The following is a 26,273-nucleotide window of genomic DNA, read 5'->3' as shown; positions in this document are numbered from 1 at the left end:
TCCCAGGCAGCTCCAGCCAACCTCCCTTAGGGCCAGCGGCCTCGATGTCCTTCCCCCGGTGTGCCCTGTTGTGGGCTCGGCTCCCGGCGGGGCGCCGGGCTGGCCACCGGGCAGCGGTCTGCTCTGTCCTTCGCGCCCGCGTTGAACCCGTGCCTGGGGCTTTGGGGCGCGTGTGTGCTGTTGCCTCCGCCTCCTCTTCCTCTTCCTCCTCTTCCGCCTCAGGAGGCTCCAAAGCTCCGAACACGTCCTTGTTCGTGCCGCTGACTGTGAAACCTCAGGGCCCCAGCGCGGATGGCGACGTCGGGGCCGAGCTAACCCGCCCTCTGGATAAGAGTGAGTGCGGGACTGGTGAGGGCGGCGGGGGTGTCTGCGGGGTCGAAGCGTGGCCGCGAGGAGGCTGCACCCTGGTGCCCTGGAGACCTGCGGTCCCCTCGAGCGTTGTCATCGTGTCTGTCACTGTCTGCTTATCGCGCTGGTTTGTGAGCCCCTAAAGGCTTGGGACTGCGTCTTACTGAGTCTTGAATATGCCGCCCAGAAGTGGTTTTTTCCCTTTCACTGCGCTCCTCTCGGAAAGGTTTAAACCCCCTTCTGATGGGACGTTTCCACCTTTGAGTCGTTAGGCGGACGACCGCTTTTTGGAGATCCTTAGTTGTTTCTCCTCCGCAGCCCGTAACTATTGACCTTGAAAAGGGCGAGGGGATGGTGATTGAAAAGCCAGAGTAAGATTTCTTTCAGGATTCTTTTTCATTTATTAGCATCTACGCAGACCTGGCACTGCTAGGCTGTATGGTAGTTACCAAGAGGAACCAGACTCAGATCCAGCTCTTTTACGCTCCAGAGACTTACAGTCTCGCGGGGAGGAAGGACGTATGGATAACCAACTCTAATACAAGTTAGAACATGAAAAGGGTTCCTCGGAAAGGTGGTATGTATCCTTGATCATCCAGGACTCCAGAGAGAAAGGAATTGGCAAGTGGCAGCAACTGACTTTGAATGGGTTTGACAGGGAGGTGTGCAAATGGTTTTAAGGGGAATTTCAGATTATAGGGCTGTATGACTTCAGTTTCTGGATGATTAGGGCGCAGGGAATTTCCTCTGACCAAATGAAGCTCTGAGAGGTTGAGGGAATGCTGTAGCTTCACAGGGCACTAGCTCTCCAGGAGTTATCTTTGGCAGTTCACCTCAACAAGCAACATTGGTGACTCCTATTGTAATTTAAAAATACAGAACTACAGCTTATTACGGGCCAAATCTTGTTTTGGAGGGCAGTAGTATTCTACTCACTGCCTGGAATGCCCCTGTGATTCTTTCTTTCTTTCTTTTTTTTTTTAAAGCAATGGCTTAATATTGAGTGTTTGCCAGAGATAGGTACCACTGTAAGCATGTGACTCAATTTCCCTAATAGCCCTTTTGAGGTTGACAGTGTCTTTATCCCCCCAAAACTTATTCGTATCTTTACTATGTGCCAAGCACTGTTCTAGTCACACAGTAGATGCTGAATACCTACCTATCTGTATTTCCTGGTTGATTATAATGCATTTAGCCATGTGGATGCAGATTGACTGACTGCAGGTAGAAAGATGGTGCATATTTGTGATAGTCATGCAGCACTTAAGTTACTGGTCTGATTTACAGTCTACTTACCTTTTCTCCATTTCCTACTTGATAAATGAGCATAATATTTTCTCTGCCTACATCTCTGGATTGTGAAAATCATCAGAACATGTTAGGAAAAGCTCTCTGAAAAATATAAAGGGATGAACAGATGTAAACTAATATTATTTGTACTAAACATTTGCTATTTGAAAAATGGAATTAATAGTTGGGTTGTTGCAGCACCTGGGTGGTATCTGCCTTTGGCTTGGGTCATGATCCCAGGGTCCTGGGATTGAGCCCTGCATCGGGCTGTAGGTGGGGAGCCTGCTTTTCCTTCTCCCCTGCCTGCTGCTCTGCCTACTTGTGCTCTCACTCTCTCTTTCTGTCAAAAAAAAAAAAAAAAAAAAGTGAAAGTTGGGTTGTCACCCTGCAATAAGAATCTGATACGTGGAAACTGGGAATATTCCCTTGGAAGCCCAAATAACCTACCCTACCTATAAATCTAGGTTGATGTGAGGATTTAATAAAATTATGTATTTTTTTTCTTTTTTTTTTTTTAAGATTTAATTTTTTATTTGACAGACAGAGATCCCAAGTAGGCAGAGAGGCAGGCAGAGAGAGAGGAAGGGAAGCAGTCTCCCTGCTGAGCAGAGAACCCAGTGTGGGGCCCCATCCCAGAACCCTGGAATCATGACCGAGGCTGAGGCTTTGATCCACTGAGCCACCCAGGCGCCCAAGTACAACTACTTTTGATGGCAGAGTAGCCCTCTTTCTGGGAAAGGTGACAAGACTGGAAGCTTTGGGCAGTCCCAAATGGAGCAGCAAAGGAGGAAGATAGTAGCATCCGGACCTTGAGATCAGCCAACTGAGCCCTGGCTGACCATGGATGGCAGATGTACCAGCAGAGTGTGATCTTTTGATTTTTGATTCATCACTGGCTTATTTACAGGAGGTGGCAGCAACAAATAATATTCTTGGTGGATTTTATTAGCAGTTGTCACTCCTAGGGAGAGTATCAGATGAATTGAGGCAAGTTGTGGTAGTTTCCTTACAGATTCTAGCACTGGAAGATGGGTAGATGCACATTGGAGCTTGGATATGTAGAGCTGTGGCAAGAGGGTTGAAGCCACTCACCTCCCTGCTAGTAGAGTGAACTGGAGTTAGAGTTTGGGGGAAGCTTGTCAAAATGCCTGGACTGATTTGTTCTGGCATTTGGATATAATGCTGCAGGGGTCAAGATTATGGAGACAGTCCCCATATAGACTGTTAGGTGACACTTCTTTTCAGAGCTCATCTAGCTTTCTGGATGAGAATCATGGTTGCAGGAGGAACCTTATGAAGGAGCAGAGGCTTAGTAAAGTTGCTGTAGTTTGATGCAGGGTATCAGGCACAGACACATTTGGGGATGTAGAGAATAGCTGAGGCTCCTCCATCTCAGTGCTGCTGTCACACCTGTCATTGGAGCTCGAGGCAGATGGGTCTGAGGCATTTAGTCTGATGCACCTGTCTGCTGCAGTAGTTGCCCTGGGAGCCAATCTAGTGCTTCTAACTCCCTTTGTGATGATGAAAGATTTGGCATGTTCTACACCTGAAACTAATTTTATACTGTATGTTGACTAACTGGATTGAAATAAAAACTTGGAAGGGAAAAAAAAAGGTTCATCATGAGTTCTGGCCACTAAAAAACAATATTCCAGCACATCTGCATATTCAGTGACAAGCATAGTAATACTTGCTGTAATATTAGTGGGAAAGGAAGTAAATGCCACCACTAGGTTGTCTCTAGTACAGCCTCTTCAGGATCGATGCTGCCTTTCCTTTGTGGATCCTAGAGATTTCCCAGCCTGTTCTGATTACTTGCCTCCACCCGCATTTCCACTATGGCTTTGGCCTTTCCAGTTCTGTTGTGAAGAGAGGTTGAGTTGTATAACCTTCCATCCGCTTCTCCAGCCCTCAAGTGAGCTGTAGCTTTGATGTACTGAGGTGGGATTCTCTTTAGTTATGGATGTGTACAGAGAAAGGAGTGAATTAAAACATTTTGACAAAATGGGTAAGGCCTGTGGTTTAAGCAACCACAATTGGTAATGGTTACTTTGTTGTTTATCATGGCATAGGTGGGGTAAAGTGGACTGTTACTTTTGTGTGACACTCAGGTGCAGTAGATTCACATTTTAGGAGAGAGCTTGTTCTTGTGGATTGTCTTGAACATTTTGTTTTCTCTTCAAAAGAAAATGTAATCATTTAAAACAATGCCACTGGTTTGGAGTTTATAGTGGGCCTCTTAATTTTAGCAAATGTAGTTGAGACCCAGCCATATTAAATAGCCATATTAAATCCCAGGCTCCCTTTGTAGGAGGCTGGAAGAAAGCTTTATGACCTGGTGAAAAGTTGTAGTGACTGAGTCATTTCTACTGTGGCTGAGATCCAGAGGGTGTCTCCTTTAATCACTGTTAATTTTAATGGGAAGTAATTATGACTAAAAATCAGGTCATTCTGTTAATAATAGTAAAACTGTGAAAGCTTAATTTTTATGAAAAGCAAAACTTACATCTTCATATACTTTTGTAGTAAATTAAAAAAAATTTTAGTGCTATTTCCATTAATGTTTTTTGCACTTTTCTTTTAAAAATTGGTAGTGGATTTGGAACACCCTTTTAGATAAAATAAAGTGTCGATACAGAGATTTTTGTGTAGGTAATACTCATTTTTCAGCAACTTCAAAAAATAACATATATGTCATAAAATTCATCTGTTTAAAGTGTGTAATGGTTATGTTGTATGACTATCACCGTAATTTAATTTTAGAACATTTTCATCTCCCCAAAAAGAAATCCCATACTCCATAGTAGTCACTCCACATTCCTCTAGCCCCACTCCCCTTCACCCAGCCCATGGCACGACAAATTCATCACATTCTGTTTCTCTTAGGATATTTCATATAAATAATATCACACAATATATGGTCTCTCTGACTAGCGTCTTTCACTTAGTACAAGAAACCTTATGCTTGAGTAAAGTTTCCTTGAATGTCTTGATTCTTGCATAACACTGGAGTGTTAGTTATAGAAAATGGATTAATTCTGGGGGCGCCTGGGTGGCTCAGTGGGTTAAAGCCTCTGCCTTCGGCTCAGGTCATGATCCCAGTGACTTGGGATCGAGCCCCACATCGGGCTCTCTGCTCTGCAGGGAGCCTGCTTCCCACTCTCTCTCTGCCTGCCTCTCTGCCTAGTTGTGATTTCTGTCTGTCAAATAAATAAAATATTAAAAAAAAAAAAGAAAATGGATTAATTCTGAACAAATGTGGTATCTTCAGTTTGTATTAAGTCATAGTTCTGCAGAATTTCTCCAAGCAGTTGAGTGCGCTTTTTCCCAGTCTTTTATTTGTCAGTGATTTTTCCACTATTGATGGAAAGAGATGATTGCTCCCACTGGGTACAAAGTAACAGATATCCAGAAATATCAGGATAGCTGCCAGTGATAGGTGATATATATGTATGTATCTTACAGTTCATTGTGGACAATTCTAGTGCCTAAGCCACTGATTTTTAAATTCCCCATTATGCAAAACAAATTGTTATTAGTGGGTGCTTTATTAATACAGGCTTAATTTCTTTAAGTATTGTGTGTATTGTCGCTGCATGAAAATGAGGTTGGTACTTGTGCAGGAGATAAAAGTACAGGCCACTTGGCCTTTCTGTGTTTCCTGGGCAAAGACGGTATCCTCCATTTTGGCCTCCCTTCCCAGAAATACAGTGTGTGTGGCAGGATCAGTAGAACATTTATCTCTGGAATAATGCAGTGGTATTTAACATGTATGACATTAATACAGTTGCAGCTTGACTGATTAAAATATTTTCACTTATGAAATTATTGATTCATGCTGTTATGTTGCTTCAGCAGACATGTAACTCACCCTCCCCTCCAGCACCGTGATTCTGTCATCACCCGTGACATGCAGTCTGCTCAGCCTTGCTTGGGTACTTACAGTGACAGGGAGCTGGCACTTTTTTGAGGCAGCCCCTTTTCGCTGTTCTAATTGTTAGAAGTTCTTGTATGAATTCCACTGAAATCTGCATCCCTCACTTCCCACTGACTATAGTTATGCCATTTAGAACAAAATAAGTGTAGTCTGTTCTTAGTCATCTTCTTCAAACTAAAGATCACCTCTTTAGTCATTTGCATGAAAGCATGATGATCTGGTCCTTGCAGCACTGGTTGTCCTCTTAAATAGCTTTTAACTGCTCATGGTTAGATGTTTAGAAAGGTTGTAAGTCAGTGAAACAGAATATGGTTATCTAAGAGTGGCCTGATGGAGGCTAAGGACGATGTCTAATCCTTTGGCACCTGGCTTACTTCTCTGTGGTATAACAGGAATATTCTATTATTTGACTTTAATTTGACTTTATAATTTTTCTAGACACTCTTTTGCACTATTAAGCCATAAAAAGCTTGTGATCAACTGAAATTTTTAAGTACTTGAAACAGTGAACTCCTGCCTTGAGTGTTATGATGTCAAGTTTCTTTTGTTCTTTTGGGCATTTCTCCACCTAGAAAACCAATGTTAAGCACATCTTTCTTTCAGATGAAGTAAAGAAGATCTTAGACAAGTTTTACAAGAGAAAAGAAATTCAGAAACTGGGTGCTGATTATGGACTCGATGGTAAGGCTAATAGCATTTCCATTAGAGATATTTTATTACTTCTTAGCTTATAGCTTTTTTAGTCTTGTGTGAGACCTTGTGTGCCTGGGAAACAAGTACATACACGCTGTCTGGACGATGTCCCTGACCTTCGCTTCTGTCTTGACAGGAGTTGGGTGATATGCACCTGGTGGGCTGGACACACAGCAAAGGAGCTATGTGTTCGTTTTTCCCTCCTGTGCTAGGATTTCACTGTCGGCCAGAACATAATAAACCAGCTGTAAGAGCCCCCAAAAGAGAGAGGACACTTTGATGAGTCAGGTGTGATGTGTGTATGTACACTTTTAAATGAGAAATGGAATGAAAACAGTCCTGCCTATTGTGCTTTTGTGTTTCCCGCAGCTCGTCTCTTCCATCAAGCTTTCATCAGCTTTAGAAATTACATCATGCAGTCTCATTCTCTGGATGTGGACATTCACATTATTTTGAATGACATTTGCTTCAGTGCAGGTAAGTGTTAGAGACTTTAAAAATATCTCTTTTAAAATATGTTGAGCATACTTTGTATTTCTTCGCATGCTTCATGTTTATTTCTCTGGTCAGAGCCTGTTTGTTGTAGAGTGGGTCCTGTTTACACTGTCTGTAAATAATTCTGTGCTTTCATAGGAGGCCTTCTAGGTCGTTTTGCTTTTATAGTGGGTCCCTGAGCTAATCAGTAAATGAGCCATATATCTTAGACTGGAGGAAAACTGGGCCCTTGATCTGTCACCTCTGCTCTCCACTGTGTGCTATGTTTTGGCCACAGTGAAGTGAACTCTCACAGAAGATAGAATTAATACATGGCAGATTCCATCTGTTTCTGCCACTGAGTTTTTTTGGTTAGATTTTTAAAATGCAGTGTTTGCACCTGCATTTGTCTTCAGTAACCATAGGTCTTGCTAATGTGTATTTCCAAGTTCATTTGTCCTTCCTTCCTTCCTTCCTTCCTTCCTTCCTTCCCTCCCCTTCCTTTCTTCCTTATTTTTTTTTAAAGATTTTATTTATTTGAGAGAGAGAGAGAGAGAGAGCACGAGCGCACAAGCAGAGGGAGAAGTGTAATCTCTGCTTTGCAGGGAGTCTGATGTGGGGCTTGATTACTGGAGTTCCTTGCTCCAGAATTTTTCTTTTAATCCTGGCAACGTCCCCTTGACTAGCTCACTAAGAAGGAAAGTTTCACTAAGTCTGGTTAGGGATAACATGTAGATTGCACCTGTTAATGCAGTGTTTTATTTTTCAGCTCATGTGGATGATTTATTTCCATTTTTCTTGAGACATGCGAAACAGATATTTCCTGTGTTGGACTGTAAGGATGACCTACGTAAAATCAGTGATTTAAGAATACCACCGAACTGGTTAGTTTCTTTACTTGTGGATTTGAAATACTAGTTTCTAATCTTGGGAAGTTAGTGTCATTACATTTTTTCTTCTCCTTTTTAAGAAAAATATTTATTTATCTGACAGAGAGAGCACAAGCAGGGGAGAATAGCAGAGGGAGAGGGAGAAGCAGGCTCCCTGCTGAGCGAAGAGCCAGACATGGGGCCTGATCTCAGGACCCTGGGATCATGACCTGAGCCAGAGGCAGATGCTTACCTGACTGAGCCACCCAGGCACCCCGATCATTATATTTTTTGTATTGTAGGCTGGATGATAAATCCTAAAGAGTCTATGAGTTGTTTTCCCTAGAAAAACAGGCAGTTAATTCTGGTGTCTCCCCTTGATTCTGATTAAGCTAGCTTGTAGGTTTTACTAGGACAAATCTAGAAAGTATCCCTTACTTTAGAGTGTTGGCCTTACAATTTAAGTGTGGCCTTTCTAGTGTCAGCTGAATGCCAGGGTGTTCATGAGCTCTCACCACTACCACCACTGTGGCTAGAACTCCACATCTAGTGCCTTTGCCACTACTTTGAGACTTTTTGCTCAAACCCTTAGTAAGCTGCTCTCTGCTAGGGCCTGCACATCTTCAGCTCAGCCCTCGGCCAAGGACCCAAGGGAAGTCTTACATAGACTTCAAGGCGTCTCCTCCACTGAACCCTTTCTTCTCTTCCAACTTCTCCCTTCAAATTCCACCTGCTGTAGCATCTCTGAATTTGATCTCTACTGCTCAGCGCATTGGGACTGTCATACTTTGCTTGGGTTCTACAGAACTCTCTGTGCCCTACTGGGGTGCATTAGGGCTCATCTCAAATGTTCCTTTGTTTCAGGGCTTGTAGTCCTACACTGCCTGTCATTTATGTCTCCAAGCAACTGTGGTGTGTATTCTGTCCAGTTTTGTACTTGTTTGTGGTGGGAGGGCAAGTCCTGTACCATTTGTCATGGCCAGAGACAGAAGACACAGTCATTACATGGTACATATTGAAATTCAGATGCTTAGGAGTATTTACTTACAGGGTCATGTATTTAGAGCTATGGAAATGATGTCAGCCTATCTGTGGAGCTGATAGCAGTTTAAACTTACTTTAACTCCTGAAGAGAAAGGACTTGTACAGTGGTAAAAATAGCCAAGAAATTAGTTTGGATTTAGATCTTTCTGTCCACTAGTTAGTAAATGCCAATCTTGGAAAACAGTATTTTTTAAGTTTTAAATCCTAAAATTTTTTTTTAAAGATTTTATTTATTTATTTGGCAGAGAGAGCAAGAGAGCGAGGGAGCACAAGCAGGGGGAGTGGCATGCAGAGGGAAAGGAAGAAGCAGACTTCCCACTGAGCAGAAAGCCTGATGTGGGGCTCGATCCCAGGACTTGGGATCGTGACCTGAGCTGAAGGGAGACACTTAACCATCTGAGCCATCCAGGCGCTCCAACAGTCATTATTTTAGTGTGGATCTGAAACTCATCATTTTATTTGGTTTTTCAAAGATGCTATCTTGCGAATATTAATAGGATGTTTCATTGGAATCATTTTCAGTTGATACCTTTGTCAGGGTTGATTTTGAGGTTAATGGGAATAAGCTGTTTACCCACTTATGTTTTAGGTACCCAGAAGCCAGAGCCATACAGCGGAAGATAATATTCCATTCAGGCCCTACAAACAGTGGAAAGACTTATCATGCAATCCAGAAATACTTATCAGCAAAATCTGGAGTGTATTGTGGCCCTTTAAAATTACTGGCACATGAGATCTTCGAAAAGAGTAATGCTGCTGTCAGTATATTACCAAATATTTGCTCTCTTTCTTGTTAATTTGGGAGGGCTGGGCAGGGTGAAGGTGGGAAGGTGGTGAAGGGCATATGTAGTAATTTACCACTAATAAAAGTTGCCATAGTTCATTGTCCTTTGTAAGATGTACTATTATTTTATGTAAACTGAGAAAGAAAAAGATAACTGCCAATGAACTCTGACTTGCCATCTATTATTAGGCTATATCCTGATTTCAGATATAATAAAAAGTGAAAAAATGTGTATTGGAATGAATGAAATACAGTATCAGATTATTTCACAAATACAGAGAAATGCAGAGAATTACATGTAAATAACTTGAATCCACTACCCAACTCCCATTAGATTCTTTTTTTTTTTTCTTTAAAGATTTTATTTATTCATTAGAGAGAGCACACAAGCAGGGGGAGAGGCAGAGGGAGAGGGAGAAGCAGACTCCTCACCAAGTTGGGAGCCCTATATGGGGCTCGATTCTAGGACCCTGAGATCTTGACCCGAGCCAAAGCAGACGCTTAACCATCTGAGCCACCCAGATGCCCCTTCCATCGGATTCTAACATTCCACCATACTTGTTTTATTTATTTTTTTAAGAAATATTAATATGTTGAAACTCTCTCTGAGGCCCCCCCTTGCTTCCTCAGACTTAACCTACTGTGTTACGATATTTAATTTACCTTTTTTTTTTCCAATTAGACCTCTGATGCTATCAACTAGAACTAATGATAAAGACTGAAGCCACCTGTTCAGACCTGCAAAGGACTGAATGCCTTGTCGGCTGAGGCATCGTTTCACTAAATGGGCCATGTTCTTATTCATTGTTTTATTATGTCTATAATATGAGATGAACAGGCTTGGGAAGATAATTTGCATTCTCTATTTTTTGTTCTGAATGATTTGTGTATTTGGTGTACATCATGCCTCCTTATCAAAAATAAGAAAGTATTTCCTCAGAACAAAGACTTTCTTTTACATAAGCACATGGTATTTCTCAAAAGCAAGGTACTTAATATTGATAGAATGCTATTATTTAATTCACAATCAATACTCAAAATTTGCCAGTTGTCAGTAATACCACCACCACACTCTTCCAACCCCCCAGGATTCTGTCCGGAGTCTCAGCACTGTATTCTGTTGTCATACCTTTCGTTTCCATTAATCTGGGACAGTTGCTCAGAAACCTTCTTTTATCTTTCATAACCTTTACATTTGGAAGACTACCAGTCATTTGTGTTGTAAACTGTCATTCAGTTTGGATATGTGAGATGTTTCTTCATGATTAGTTCAGGCCTCTAGGGAGACTGGCTGTCCCGGATTGCCAGGACTTCCCTAAGATTTAGTACCTAAAGCCCTTTGTCTTGAGGAACCCTTCAGTCCTGGGCAAACTATTATACCATACTATTAATGCTGCTCCTTCTCAAGGAATTCTGTTGGGAGGTTGTTATGTTCTTAAATATTATTTATAATACTCTTCTTGAATATAGAAACAACCATATTCGTTTTATTTTAATAAACCAAAACAGCACAGAAACATACAAAGTTAAAAAGTGAAACTGCTATAATTTCTCATGTTTGTATTACCTGAGAATTTAGCTGATTTGAGATATTTCAGAGTTTATGTAGGTTATGTAAGAGAGCCGCTTTTATTTTTCATAAAAATTTTCTTTACAGGGTTGGGAATGAATTTGATGGTAATGGCAAGAATACTCTATTAAACATAAAAATTTCTTTTTGCTGCCATTTTAAAGGTGGTGGTAACTCCAGATTTCTTTTTGTCGTCCTAGGGTGTTCCGTGTGACTTGGTGACAGGGGAGGAGCGTGTGACTGTAGAGCCAGATGGGAAACAGGCTACCCACGTTGCTTGTACAGTTGAGATGTGCAGTGTTACAACTCCTTGTATGTACATGCCATTTAAAACTATGGTTTAGTTATTTCTTAATTTTAGAACATACATGAACATATGAAATATGTTTTTTATTGTAAAAAAGTATTTAAATGGAGATGAGTAGGACAATAGGTCCCCAGTGCTCAGAACCGCTGATAAATGCCAAACTCTCTGCGGTGTTTGCTTTTGAATGTTCCTTTCCTTTTTTCTCTTCAAGGAACTAAAATGTTGACAAGTATGATACTTCCTTTGTCCCACTCCTCGATTCAGTTCCTCTTTTGATCCAGGTGCTATCAAGTATTTGGTATATGTCTTTCCTGTCTTTTTTCCTATCACTGATATGTATTACCTGTGAGCACTGTAGATTGTGTATTTTGTTTATTTATTTTTACTTACATATTTATTTATTTTAAAGAATTTTTAAAAAAAGATTTATTTATTTGAGAGAGAGAGCGTGCATGTATACACGTGCGAGCAGGGGGAGGGAGAGGGAAAACAGACTCCCTGCTGAGCGCAGACCCTGACATCATGACCTGAGCCGAAATCAAGAGTCAGATGCTTAACCAACTGAGCCATGCAGGTGCCCCATATATACTTTTTTTTAAAGTGTATTTATGTATGGGACACCTGGATAGTTCAGTTGGTTAAGTGTTTCCCTTCAGCTCAGGTTGTGATCCCAGTACCACGTTGGGCTCCCTGCTCAGCGAGGGGTCTGCTTCTACCTCACTCCCATCTTGTGCTCTCTCCCACTCTCTCTTTCAAGTAAGTAAATAAAATCTTTAAAAAAAAAAAAGGTTCATTTATTCATTTAGTAATGTCTACACTCAGTGTGGGCCTCGAACTCACAAGCCCAAGATCAAGAGTCCTGACTTCCAACTGAGCCAGCCATGCGCCCCTGGATTGTGTATTTTAAAACATTAATGTGATTACCATATTGTATTACCGTTCTGCAACTTGCTTTTTTTCCTACACAGCCTGTTTTTAGATCTAGTCTTGTTATACATGTATCATTTATACGTGTATCATATATATCATATATATATAAAGTTTAAGGCTGAAATTCCATCTTATGACTATAATTATTCATTCCCTCCTGTATTAAAAAGTATTTAGGTTGCTTAAAGTATTTCACTAATGGACACCTTGGTGGCTCAGTCCATTAAGCAGCTGCCTTCAGTTCGGGTCATGATCAGAGTCCTGGGATTGAGCCCCATGTCCCGGCTCCCTGCTTAGTGGGGAGCCTGCTTCTCCCTCTCCTTTTGCCACTCCCTTCCGCTCATGTTCTCTTTCTTTCTCTCTCTCAAATGAATAAATCAAATCTTTAAAAAAAAAAAAAAAGTTTTTCACTATTGTATCACACTTCAGTGAACTTCTATTTAAGTAGTTTTGAAAATATTTTAAATAAAAATTAATTTTTTCTTACCACTAAGCAATCATATCTTCATTATAGAGAATACAAAAATAAATGCAGAGAAGAAAAAAAAACTACAACCTCCCAATCCTACCCATCCAGAATCAACAAGTGTTAACCTTAACCCTGTGGTGTGTATTTTCCAGATTTCTTCTGTGTTTGTGATTGTGTTGTGTATGAATGTACTTTTGAGTGCATTTTGGTTGTGTATATTTAATTAAATAGGGATTATACATTATGTACTTTAGTTAGCTTTTTCTATTTTAATAATTTTTCTGAGTAAATGAATAGTTTTTTAAAAAATGAGTCTATTATAAAAGTAATACATTATAAAAATTTAGATAGCACAGAAGTTTGTAAATCAGAATTCCCTCTTCTGTATCCTCGTTTCTAATCTTGTTTGTATGTACCCAACTGCAATAGGTGATTTTTAATCTGATGGTTTTTCAGTATAAAATGTGCTTGCTTTCTTTTGTTTCCTAAATGTTACTGTGTGCATGTTAGTTTTGTTTTTCTTTAATGTGCTCTTCTCAACTCCTTGTTACTTGAGGAAGAAAATTAAAATACAGTTTACATGACTTAAAGAGAAGAAAATAATATGGTCAAAAGCATTTTGGCATTAGAAAATAAAATGAGGTACAGTTTTTGCTGTCGTGATGAGCTTAAAACCCCTGAGAATGAGCGTAAAGATCAGGGAACGACACTTGCTCTTCTCCTTCCTGCTCCTGCCATCTGCCTGGGTTCCTGTGATGGAGAAGTTTCATTGTAGTAGGGCTGTCTACTCCTTGTTCCTGGAAGTGTAGATACTTTCTCTTTTTTACTACCCTGTGGGTATGTTTATTCTTTTTTTTTTTCCTTAAAAGTTTATTTATTTATTTATTTATTTATTTTTAAAAGATTTTATTTATTTATTTGACAGACAGAGAACACAAGTAGGCAGAGAGGCAGGCAGAGAGAGAGGAGGAAGCAGGCTCCCTGCTGAGCAGAGAGCCCGATGCGGGGCTCAATCCCAGGACGCTGAGATCATGACCTGAGCCGAAGGCAGAGGCTTTAACCCACTGAGCCACCCAGGCTCCCCAAAAGTTTATTTATTTTAGAGAGAGATCATGTGCATGCATTCACAAACAGGAGGAGGGGCAGAGGAAGAGGGAGAGAGAGAATCTGAAGCAGACTCCCTGCTGAGCCTGGAGCCCGATGCAGGGCTTGACTCCATGACCCTGAGCTGAAATCAAGAGTCAAACACTCAACCAACTGAGCTACCCAGGCGCCACTGGGTGTGTTTGTCCTTAGGAAGCAGATTCTCCAGGGTATCTCATAAGACAAAGGGACCCAGTAGATGCTAGATGGCCTGGGTTTGAATTTCATGTTTTTAGACCTTATACTTACTAACTGCACATGCTGTGTAACCCTTGAGCCAGAGATTTAACTTCTCTGGGCCTCAGTTTATTCTTTTGTAAAATGGCTAGAACGATGATACTTATTTTGTAGGTTTGTTGCCAAGATGAGTTGAGTTACAGTTGTAAAGCACTTAGAGCAAGCCTGCCAGGAAAGAAGTGCTTAGTGAGTGGCGATGGTGGTGATGGTGGTGACAGAAGCTTGAGTTGTGGTGCTGTAATTTGTTCATGACACTGTTTAAGTAGATTGCATTGCTCATGATAACTTCTCATTGTAGATGAAGTGGCCGTGATTGATGAAATTCAAATGATCAGAGATCCAGCCAGAGGATGGGCTTGGACCAGAGCACTTCTAGGTTAGTGGTTTTAATACTAAGAGCTGTGCTTTGTGACATCTGCATGGAGATGCATTTCTCTGCTTGACATTGCCAAATAGAGTCATTAGGATCCTGTCTTTTTGAGGGTCAGCTTAGTGTGAGTTCTTATTTCCTAATTATTATTTTAATAATGGGAAGTCTAGTTCTCTTACTGTAAAGTTAGCATAACCAGTTAATTAAAGTTAAAATGTCCAAATCTCACCATCTTTATACAACCAGGATTAACATTTTGGTGTTTTATGCCAGTCTTTTTCCTTGTGATGAGTATGGTGTTTTGTGAATATGTTATTTTGTATCTTACTTTTTTTTCAGTTTTCTTATTTCATAGACTTTTTTTCACACCACATACTAATATTACCTATTCTCCATGGAAGAGCTGTACTTTTTTTTCCTATGGAGTTGAACATTTTTTCCTATTACTGATAGTGCTACAGTAAAAATTTTTATGGCCATAGCTTTTTATTTATTTATTTATTTAATTATTTCTTTAGGATAGGCTCCTGGAATTGGAGTGTTTGATATCCATGGACATGAATGAACATTTCCACTGCTTGATATTGGAGTGGATTTTTGATCAGTATGTTGTAGGTCATGTGTTTTGAAATTTAAAAACAAGTAGCTGAACTCCTTCAAACAAAGCATATACATTAAAATCTGTAATTTAAAATAGATGACAGTGGATCTGCTCAGCAGTAAGGAGCTTGTAGTTTCATTTACCCTTCAGTCCTCAGCCTCTGAGGCCCTTAGTGATTCCATGGAGCCTAATTTGAAAAATGTTAAGTATAAGATTCAGGGCTATCCATCAGAATGCCAGGTTCTAATCCTGGCTGGTTTCACCCTCGAAGAGACTCAAAACCTTGGCCAAACCAGTTTAAAAGCTCTGAGACAGTCTCTGCCATTAGAAGGTTGTTATTTTGAGGTTTGCATCAAAGAGATAATATTGATGAACAGGCTTGGTAAAGTTGTAAAGCAATAGGTAGGCAAAGCATTTTTGCTATATTAAGGTATTATATATTCAATTTCATATCTTTAAAAAATGACTGATTTTGCATTTAACAGGACTCTGTGCTGAAGAAGTCCATTTGTGTGGAGAATCTGCTGCTATTGACCTGGTTACTGAGCTTATGTACACGACCGGGGAGGAAGTGGAGGTACTGGATTACATGCTTTGTTCTCAAGGTGGCATAGCAAATAGCCTAGAGTACCCCAACAGTGCTTTGTAGGTCCCAGATAGTGGCACAGTTGGAACTTAACGGAAGTAAAAAGAATGCTTCATTTCCTCCCAGTTGACTGGGTCATACATATTTGGTTGAATATCATGATCTGAAATCCTGGCAGAATGGCCAACATACCCTAAGCCCTCCAAAAGTACAAGAGACTTTTCATCTTCTCTTGACAAAACCTTTTGGAGTTTGAGCAGATCTCTTTAGAATTAACTAAGGCAGGAATGTTGAAAGTTTGAGGCTTAGCAAAAGTTCATGGTTTTCAGAGCCTCAGATGTCTGGTGTTAGGACCTTTGATATACATCTAATTGCTAGAGATAGTTTGTATCCCTTTCTTAAATTCATAGAAAGTAACTGGTTTCCTTTTAATCCTAGGTTTTGTTTTTTTTTTTTTTTACTGTAGTTCTTGAATAAGATGAAGGAATTTTAAAAAATTGATCTTTTAGTTTTATGTTCAGCTTTCAGGGAGAGGCTAGAATGTAGTAGAAGAAAATCTGGGTTCTAGGCTTTACTGTCATTAGCTTTACATTCTTAGGCAAATAACAGAAGACTAGAACTGAAAGGACCTTTATCAGACCTGATCTTTTATATGAGCTCTATTTTACTTTTTTATAAAATGGAAATAATAGTTAATAACCCTTCTGAAGTTATCAAGTTGCCATGAAAATTGAATATATGTAAAAATGCTTTGAAAATTTTTTGAAATGCTATATGGCATTTTAGGGATTTAGAAATACCAATGAGAACCGTTGGTAACATTTATAATATGAAAAATAATGTGTTTTTTTGTACTTTTCTGTGAAAAATGTTGGAACTTGTCAGTTACTTTTTTTTTTTTTTAAGATTTTATTTATTTATTTATTTATTTATTTAGAGGGAACACAGGGAGAAGGGGCAGAGGGTGAGGGAGAAGCAGCTTCTCCCTGCTGCAGGGAGCCTGATACAGGGCTCGATCCCAGGATCCTGGGATCATGACCAGAGTCAAAGGCAGACGCTTAACCAACTGAGCCACCCAGGCGCCCCAGTATTTAGCTACTTTTCTTTTTCTTTTTTTCTTTTATTTATTTATTTATTTATTTGACAGAGATCACAAGTAGGCAGAGAGGCAGGCAAAGAGAGAGAGGGAGGGAAGCAGGCCTCCCGCTGAGCAGAGAGCCCGATGTGGGACTCGATCCCAGGACCCCAAGATCATGACCTGAGCCGAAGGCAGTGGCTTAACCTACTGAGCCACCCAGGTGCCCCTTTAGCTACTTTTCATTGCAGGTTTTCACTTACATATTAATCACAAGAAGTTAAGTGTGTTATTTTAAAATATCATGTCTTTATTGTAGGTTCGAAACTATGAGAGGCTTACCCCCATTTCTGTGCTGGATCATGCATTAGAATCATTAGACAACCTTCGGCCTGGGGACTGCATTGTCTGTTTTAGCAAGAATGATATTTATTCTGTGAGTCGACAGATTGAAATTCGGGGATTGGAATCAGCTGTTATATATGGCAGTCTCCCACCTGGTAATTACTGGCTTTCATTATGACAGATATGAAATCTCTTAATTTTGCTATTTGTGTCATGCTATGTATAGAGAACTTAGTAAAAGGTACTGAGTTATGTCACTTGATAAACTAGTAATTTATTATGGGTCATATAAAATAAATTCCTCTGGTTCATCTTGGTGGGGAATAGAAGTTTTTAAATTCATAGTTCTTGCTGCTGTTGTTAGGGTGTATTTTAAATGTTGAGTTGATGATTTTTTATAGCAAGTCATTAGAGGGGCACCTGGGTGGCTCAGTTAGACATCTGACACTTGATTTTGACTCAGGTCATGATTTCAGGGTCGTGAGATGGAACCCCATGTTGGGCTCTGTGCTGGGCATGGAGCCTGCTTGGGGTTCTCTCTTTCCCTCTCCCTCTGCCCCTCCTGACTCTCTCTGAAAACAAAACAAAACAAAAATATTAAAATGTGAAATACCAGTTTGATAATTGTATTGAAGTTATAGTCCTGAAATCTTCTTCTTCTTTTTTTTCCCTAGAGAGAGAGAGCACAAGTGTCAGTGGGGTGAGGGAGGCAGAGGGAGGGGGGAGAGAAAGAATCCCAAGCAGACTTCATGCTCATCGTGGAGCCCAGTGCAGCCTTGATCCCAGGACCCTCAGATAATGACCTGAGCTGAAATTAAGAGTCAGATGCTTAACTGACTGAGCCATCCTGCTACCCAGAAACAATAAGAGTTTTATTCATAAAAATGGAGAGTAGGAGGTGACGGGTTCCAAGATATACTTAGTGTGATGTGTCAAAAGACTGAAAATGAACTAACATAAACCTTCTTATTTTAGGGACCAAACTTGCTCAAGCAAAAAAGTTTAATGATCCTGATGATCCATGCAAAATCCTGGTTGCTACAGATGCAATTGGCATGGGACTTAATTTGTAAGTAATTTGTTTTTAATACTCATGGATAGTCAATGGGTTAGATGGCAATTAAACATTTTCTAATTGGCATTAGAATGACCAAACATTTAGCTTTAGAAGAATGGGTATTGTAATACAGATCTGAGATTTATCTTGTTTACATCTCTTGAGAGAATAAAAAAAAAAAACAGCACTAGGAGTTTTGAGTGATACTCCCTACCACTACCACATAACTGTTATGTTATTCCATTGTACTTTCAGTCTCAGTCAACAAGTGTATGAGTGCCCATTATGAATGTAGGGTTAGGCCTTAGCTCTAGGAGTAACAGTATTATGCTTAAATAGTCCTCTCTGAGTAATCAAGGCAATTATACCTTTGTGAATTAAAGAACTATTCAAAGCTGTTAATAGCTTTATTATATGTTAAATATAAATATATATTTATTTATATTTATATAAATATGCGCATATTTATATAAATATGTACATATTTATTTATATAAATATGTACATATTTATTTATATAAATATAAATATGCACATATTTATATAAATATATATTAAAAATAAATATATGTTAATAACTGTTAATAGCAGCCTACTTTTGTTTTTGTTTTGTTTTTTTACTAGAGTGTGTGAGAGGGGAGGAGTAGAGGGAGGAGAATCTCAAGCAGACTCCCTGCTGAGCACACAGCCACAATGGGGCTTGATCTCACAACCCTGAGGTCACGACCTGAGCTGAAATCAAGAGTCTGATGCCACGCAGTCCCCACTGAGCCACCCAGGGGTAGCAGCCAAGTTTAAAAGCAGTCTGAGAGCACTTCATATGGTTTACTTGTATAAAAAATAAAAAGTTATTTTTGGGGTGCCTGGGTGGCTCAGTTAAGTGTGCGACTCTTCATTTCAGCTCAGGTCATGACCTCAGGGTCCCGGGATTGAGCCCTGAGTCAGGCTCTGCACTCAGCGAAGAGTATGCTTGGCCCTCCCCTCTCCCTTAGTTCTTCCCCCTGCTTGTGCTCTTGGTCTCTCTCAAATAAATAAATAAAACCTAAAAAAGAAAAGTTATTTTCTGTAACTTATTGAAGGATAATTTATGTACTCCACAGTTTACCCCTTGTAAATGTACAATTTTTTTTGTAAATGTACAATTTAATGATTTTAGTAAATTTACACATTTGTTAAAAATGTTATCTAAGGGGAAGAAAAAGAATTACTGACAAACCTCTTTTCCTTATTTTGTAAACAGTGGACAAGGTTGTAAGCAGGCTTAACCTAAACTAGAATTGCAGTGAGCATTTCTGCAATGACCCAAATGATGGAGAGTTTTTAATTCAGCAGTCTGAGCGAGTACTTTTATTTCTCTTTCAGGAGCATAAGAAGAATTATTTTTTATTCCCTTATAAAACCCACTATCAATGAAAAGGGAGAGAAAGAAATAGAACCAATTACCACCTCTCAGGCCTTGCAGATTGCTGGCAGAGCTGGTAGATTCAGTTCAAAATATAAGGAAGGAGAAGTGACAACAATGAATCGAGAAGACCTCAGTTTATTAAAGGAAATTTTGAATAGGCCTGTGGATCCTATAAAGGTAAGATGTAACATGTTAATTACTTCTCCATGGAGGACAGTCATTCCTTCCTTCACACATCTTCCAGACTCTTGCTTCTGACACCTGGAAATAGAAATAAGCAAAAGAAAGTTTTGTGCCATGAAAATCTTGTCAAGAAAGCCCTACTTTACTGCTTCGGAGAGGCATAGGGACCCCTTCATCGGAGAATGGTGTGCAAGTGAAGGGTCCAGATGAAAAAAGTGTAGTGAACCTGATACTCCTTTAGTTCTTCCTGTCTGGTGGTGGGTGGGGGAGGGGCGTAGTTGGTTCAGGTGGACACACAGCTGTGTCAGCAGACCGAAAAATTATGAGAAGCTTGAATGTAGAAGAAACCTTGAGTGTGGGGCGGAAACAGTACTAAGCAATACAACTTTGAGCTAGTAAGGACAAGGTTCCGTTTTGGTTAGTGCAGTTAGTGAGGCAGCAGTGTATGTATTTAAGCAAATCGTTAAAATTTAAGTTGCTTGGAAAATTCACTTATAAATTAACGTGGCTCGTCTTATTCTTCAGGGCTACTGGTAAAGGGGAGTAGAAATGAGGTGATGCAAGGAAACATTCCTGGAGAAGGCTGTGATTGACTTAATTTCTGTAATTTTTGTTAAGAGTGCAGTTGATAATGACACACCTGCAGTTTTCTCCTGTGCGCCTCAGTTCCTGTGCTCATACTCTGCCTCCCTCCCGTGACTCGTCTCTTTCCCATACCCTTTCTCTCTGCGTATACTTAACTGTAGGCATTTATTGGTAGTGGAATACCATTGAAGAGATCATTGGCCTCTAGTTAAGACATTCTCTCCTGTATTTGTCAGTTTTATTGCCTTGGCTAAAGCAATTGATTTCCCTTGCTTGTTTTTGTTCAGTGAAGATAACTGAGACCCTGGAAAGCAGTTTTGGTACTCTGTCAAATCATCATAGATTTTAGGAGTATAACTAAGATACCTGCGAAAGATTGACTAAGTACTCAGTTGGGTGGAATTGGTTGGTTTTACTAAATCATCAGCTTTCTTAATTGGTTTCAATTAGCAATAATCACGCCTCGGATAAACCTCATTGGCTACGATACTGCCACTACACAAAGCTGCTTTCTTAATTGGTAATAAATGGGAAAGTGATACTGCTTTTTTCTTTTTTACTCAAATTCTTGTCATTTAACTAATTTGCGAGAGCATAGCCTAAACATAGGAGTATTTTGAAATAACTTAAGGAAAGTTGTCCTTTAAAAAGAAAACTTAGAGTTGATCTTTCTTTTACTAAAGGCAGCCGGTCTTCATCCAACTGCTGAGCAGATTGAAATGTTTGCTTACCATCTCCCTGATACAACACTTTCTAATCTCATTGTAAGTAAAAACTCACTTTTAAATCTCTTCTAAAACCTAAAATTTCTTTTCTAAAAATGTTGGTATGTCAGACAGTTCAGGTTAGCCTCCTGGGCATCAGTGAGGAGTCTGTTTTATGACGTTGCTACCTGTGAAGTTTATCTTGAAGGTGGAAAAACATTCTCTCAGAATCTTCTGGGACTCTCGTCCTGAGGAATTTTCTGAGTATTTCAGGTTGGGAAGGCTATGGGGGAGGTCTTTCAGTTTGGGAAGGCAGTGGATTAAGTGGGGCTTTCTAGAAAACTTACAGATTTGAAGAGATTGTCCTTTGTAGACTTGAGCACTTTATTCCTGCCCACTTAGGCAGTCCAGTAATGTATCTTTCCCCCCGCCCCAGGATATTTTTGTAGACTTTTCACAAGTTGATGGGCAGTATTTTGTCTGCAACATGGATGATTTTAAATTTTCTGCAGAGTTGATCCAACATATTCCATTAAGTCTCCGAGTGCGGTATGTTTTCTGCACAGCTCCTATCAACAAGAAGCAGCCCTTTGTCTGTTCTTCATTGTTACAGGTAAGCCTTTGTCTTTGTATTTGCGTTGTTTCAAGTCAGTGCATTTCCCCAAACAGCACTTTGTTATGTAAAGTAAAACAATTGGAGAGTATCTTTCAATATGGGATACTATATAAGAAGTTAAATGTAAAGTGGCTCTTTTTTTCTTACAGGCAATTTTTTGGGGGTCAGGGGAACTGTTGCTTTGTATTTGGGTTTATGTGGTAGCCTTTGTGAAGAAGCTAAAACAAAAACAAGTATAATTTTTGGGGGCTGGTTCTTTGCCTAATGATACACTTTTTTTTCTTTTTTTTTTCTAATAGTTCTTTTGGTCTTCTTTTTAATATTTGTTTGTTTGTCTGTTTATTTTAAGTAGGCTCCGTGCCCAATGTGAGATGTGAACTTACAGCCCTGAGATCAAGAGTCATATACTCTGGGATGTCTGGGTAGCTCAGTTGGTTGCATGTCTGCTTCTGTCTCAGGTCATGGTCCCAGGATCCTGGGATTGAGCCCTTCATCGGACTCCTTGCTCAGCAGGGAGCCTGCTTCTCCCTCTACCTGCCACTCCCCAACTTATGTACGTGTTCTCTCTCTTTGACAGATAAATAAGTAAAATCTTTAAAAAAAAAAAAGAGTCAACATGCTCTACCAACTGAGCCAGCCAGATGCCCCAATATACTTCTTTGTTAATGGCATTGGTTAATATTTTTTGGAAATTCAGTTTTCCTAATTATAAGACACTGAGTCAGGGATAGCTGTCTTACGTGTTTGGTGCCAAGGTTCTAGCCTCTTTTCTTTTCATTCATTTGCATAGGGATACAAACCTCTGCCTTCTGAGGAGTACAGGATGCTCCCAGACTATGCGGGGCAGGGAAAGGCAGTGGAAGCTGAACTTCCAGCCCCCTGCCATGTCCTCTCGGGTCGCAGAGCTCTTGCCTCTCCCTGCTATTGCCTGTGGCTGGAGTGCTATCTCACTAAACCCCCAAAGGCCTCCTCATTGAATCCTCCTCGCACTCGTAGTCTCACTGCTGTCTGTTCTGTAGAACTCAGCATTCTGCATACTAACTGTGTTCCTACCAAATCTGTTTCTAAATTTATGTTCTAAATTACTTTGCAATCACATAAATAATACATAAATGCTTTCTCGCTACACTAAGTTAAAACATTACAGATAGGTTAAATTGGGTTACCACCCCCGATCCCAGTCTTTGATGAAGCTACAGTTAACAGTTTGTATCACTGCAGACCTCTTCCGTTGCGTTTGCCTACGTGTATGTACATATAGAAATTCTAGTTTTGTTGTGTGGGTGTGTTTTCCCATAAATGTTGCGATGAATTATTCTGCAACTTGCCTTTCTCTTTTCCCATTAATGTGTCTTAGAGGTATTGCACATCCCAGGTATTTACCTAGAAAATATGTTTCTTAGACTGATATTTATGGGGGAGTTAGTTGGCATAAGGTTGAAGTTTATGGAATAAAGTCTCAACTGCTATAACCTGACCTGGATAGAGTTCAAGACCATGGTCTTGACCCCTTTTATACAGCTTTTCTAATGAAGCAGCAGCATTTTACTAAGGAGTAAGACGTCCAAAATGGTATAGACCAACAGTTGCTTATATGTTCTGTTAGTGGTAGCATGTTAAATTTAGAGACTTTTCCTTTTTTCTTGATCACCATTACTTACTGAACTATAAAAGAGCTCAATCCTTTGGATGGTCTCTGATGCACCCCTGGATGGTTGTTTGGAATCAGTGTTCTAGGGAGCTCCTTTAGGGCTGGCTGCTGGATGGAGGTACCTGATTGGCATCTCTCCCTTCCCTTCTCTGCACAGCTCTGTACTTAACTCTTTTACATACCGGGTTTCCACTAGTCTGTGGCCACAAATATTAAAGCCACTGTCTTTGTAAAAGAAACTGAGTTTGGCTTGTCCTGCTTTGAGCAGGTTAGTATGGTCACATTTCCATCTTCATGGCTATCCTGTTTGGCACTTACTAAGCTTAGTAGAATGCATGACTGAATTTAATAAAATCATAACTTTTTTTAAAAAGATTTCATTTATTTGAAAGAGAATGAGAGCACAAGCAGTTGGAGTGACAGGCAGAGGGAGAGGGAGGGGGAGAAGCATGCTCCCCGCTGAGCAGAGAGCCTGATGTGGGGCTTGATCCCAGAACTCTGGGATCATGACCTGAGCTGAAGGTAGACACTTAATTGACTGAGCCACCCAGGTGCCCCAAAATCATAACATTATTTAACCATAGTTGTTCTAAAACTGCCTTGCCTCTCTGAAGTATTGGCCTTGTTTAGGTTAAACATTTAGAGATAATTTTCCCTAATCAGCAAATGAACCATTTGAAATCAGCTTATTCTTGAAGCTAAAGATTTTAAACTCTTGCTCTAGAAGTCTCATATGGTTGTGGTCTGTCTGCTGTAGGCAATATCTGTGTCATATGGTTGTGGTCTGATGCATAATTGTGCCTCGCGTTGTTGGGGAGTGGGAGCAGCATGGTTTTCCAAGCACATTCTCCAGCAGTGTCCTGTGGTTCCAGGAGGAGGTGCGGTGGTCTTATGGTATTGATGAGGAAGCTGAAGCACAGAGTGGTGTCTTAGCTAAAACATCACAGCCAAGTGAAGAGGCAGAGTCTTTTTACCAGTTTGATTGACTCATACGCAACCTTGCACCAAGCCACCCCTAAGAGTTTCTTTATGATAAGGGAGGACATTAACAAGATAGAGCTCATACTTGTAGTTATAGGACCGTTGCCTGAAGGGATAGAAATGAGAGTCTTCAGTGTCTGTCCAGAACTTAGAACATTAAATGTTCATAAAAGTTAACAAGACTTAGGTTCTAGAAAGTTAGTTCTTGTACAATTTCTGTTGCACATATTATTGCCTTGGTTTTGGAAAATGAAGGAAACCCCCCTCCCCCTCTTTTACCTTAAAAGTATCTTTGTAAAGTATTAAATGTTCTAAAAATTGAGAAAAGTATAAAGAAGGAAAGATACCAGCCTGCTTATTGAAATAACCAGTCTTCTAAGTCTTCTAATTGCAGACTTAGGTGAGTTTTGATTCTTCTATCATTCTTTTCTTCTCTTTCAGTTTGCCAGGCAGTATAGCAGGAATGAGCCACTGACCTTCTCATGGTTACGCAGATATATTAAATGGCCATTACTTCCACCTAAGAATATTAAAGACCTCATGGATCTAGAAGCTGTCCATGATGTCTTGGATCTTTACCTGTGGCTAAGGTATCACATTTTTCCTTTATGTACTCTCGTTTTTCTAAGTAATAGGGGAAATCAAAGATTTTAAGAGTAAATGGTCTTTTGCTCTCTCAAGTTAGACACATTTTTGCAGGGTGTTTTATGTTATGTTTATTGCCCATTATGGCTGTTGAGCCTTATTTATATATATTCTAAAAATGACTGAAGGACTTCTTGTGATTCTAGTTCAGATAGGTAGGTGAGAAGATTTACTAGACCCTTGCTACACAAATGGTGGTCCCTGGACTGAAAGCACTGGTACCACCTGGGAACTTGTTAGAACGAGAGAATATCAGGCCCATCACAGACTTAATCAGACCGCATTTTAACAAGATCTCCAGGTGATTCACTTGTACATTAATATTTGAAAGGTACTGTGCTAGCTCAGTGATTTTTCAAAGGTGGGGCATGTCCCACAGGGGAACATACCAGAATCACTTAAGATGAGAGTGATAACCTACCCTCATAATGACAGTATTGCTCAGGTGTGCTGGGGCAGAAATTAAGGGTTGATGAGAAGCACTGGACAGAGTTTGCAAAAACAGAACATTTGGGATTAATCAGTGTCAAGGTGTAGTTACGTCAGTGAGATAAGTCCAATACTGTGAGAAGAGTTCTTGTTATAACATAATGTGTCTCTTTCCCAGCTACCGGTTTATAGATATGTTTCCAGATGCCAGCCTTATTCGAGACCTCCAGAAAGAACTGGATGGCATTATCCAAGATGGTGTACACAACATCACCAAACTGATTAAAATTTCAGAGGCACAAAAGCTGTTGAATTTGGAGAGCTTGTCAGCAGAGAACCAGTCGCGATTGTCAGGAACTGTGAAGGGCCAAGCTAGAAGAATGCGTGGAACCAAAACGTTAGGGAGTAAAGCTGCTGAGACACCGAGCCCCAGTGTGGGAGAGAAATCCCTGGCTTCCAGATTGGTGCAGCAAGGCCTCCTCACTGCAGATATGCTGAAACAGCTAGAAAAAGAGTGGCTAACACAACAAACGGAGCATGGCAAAGACAAAACAGAGCATGGGACTCACTCAAAAGGGACAAGAAGGAAGAAGAAGGAACCTGATTCAGATTAGTTTTATTTTATTTTTATTTTTGCAAATAAAAATATTTTAAAACCTTTTTTTTTCTCTCATATGTATTTACTCCTTGCTATGGTATTGTGGCTATCTCTTACTGGTTTTTTTGTTTGTTTGTTTGTGTGTGTGTATGTGTGTGGGAAAATAAGCTCTTAAAGATTTTAAGATTTAATTATTTATTTTAACATTTAAAAATTACAAATTACAAAATTACAAATGTCTTAGATATTTTTTTTAAAGCTTTATATAGTGGCCATTTGTAGTATAGCACTAAGATAATGCACTGTAAGGAACTGTGTATGGGAATAAAATCCGTTTGGTGAATTGT

At 39.9% G+C, this 26,273-nt stretch overlaps 1 protein-coding gene across 1 annotated transcript; it reads left to right on the top strand.

Moving 5' to 3' along the window:
• On the top strand, positions 1-26,273 carry SUPV3L1 (Suv3 like RNA helicase). Its single transcript, XM_080823510.1, has 15 exons — positions 1-333; positions 6,179-6,256; positions 6,638-6,745; positions 7,512-7,626; positions 9,245-9,413; positions 11,210-11,321; positions 14,394-14,471; positions 15,552-15,643; positions 17,047-17,227; positions 18,048-18,141; positions 19,492-19,711; positions 20,986-21,066; positions 21,443-21,619; positions 24,696-24,844; positions 25,507-26,273. Exons 1-15 carry the CDS (start codon positions 45-47, stop codon positions 25,940-25,942), a joined length of 2,379 nt encoding a protein of 792 aa, XP_080679636.1. The 5' UTR covers positions 1-44; the 3' UTR covers positions 25,943-26,273.

Source organism: Martes martes (genome assembly GCF_963455335.1).
Source record: "Martes martes genome assembly, chromosome: 14".
NCBI lineage: Eukaryota > Metazoa > Chordata > Mammalia > Carnivora > Mustelidae > Martes > Martes martes.
This window is presented reverse-complemented; position numbering and strand designations above follow the sequence as displayed.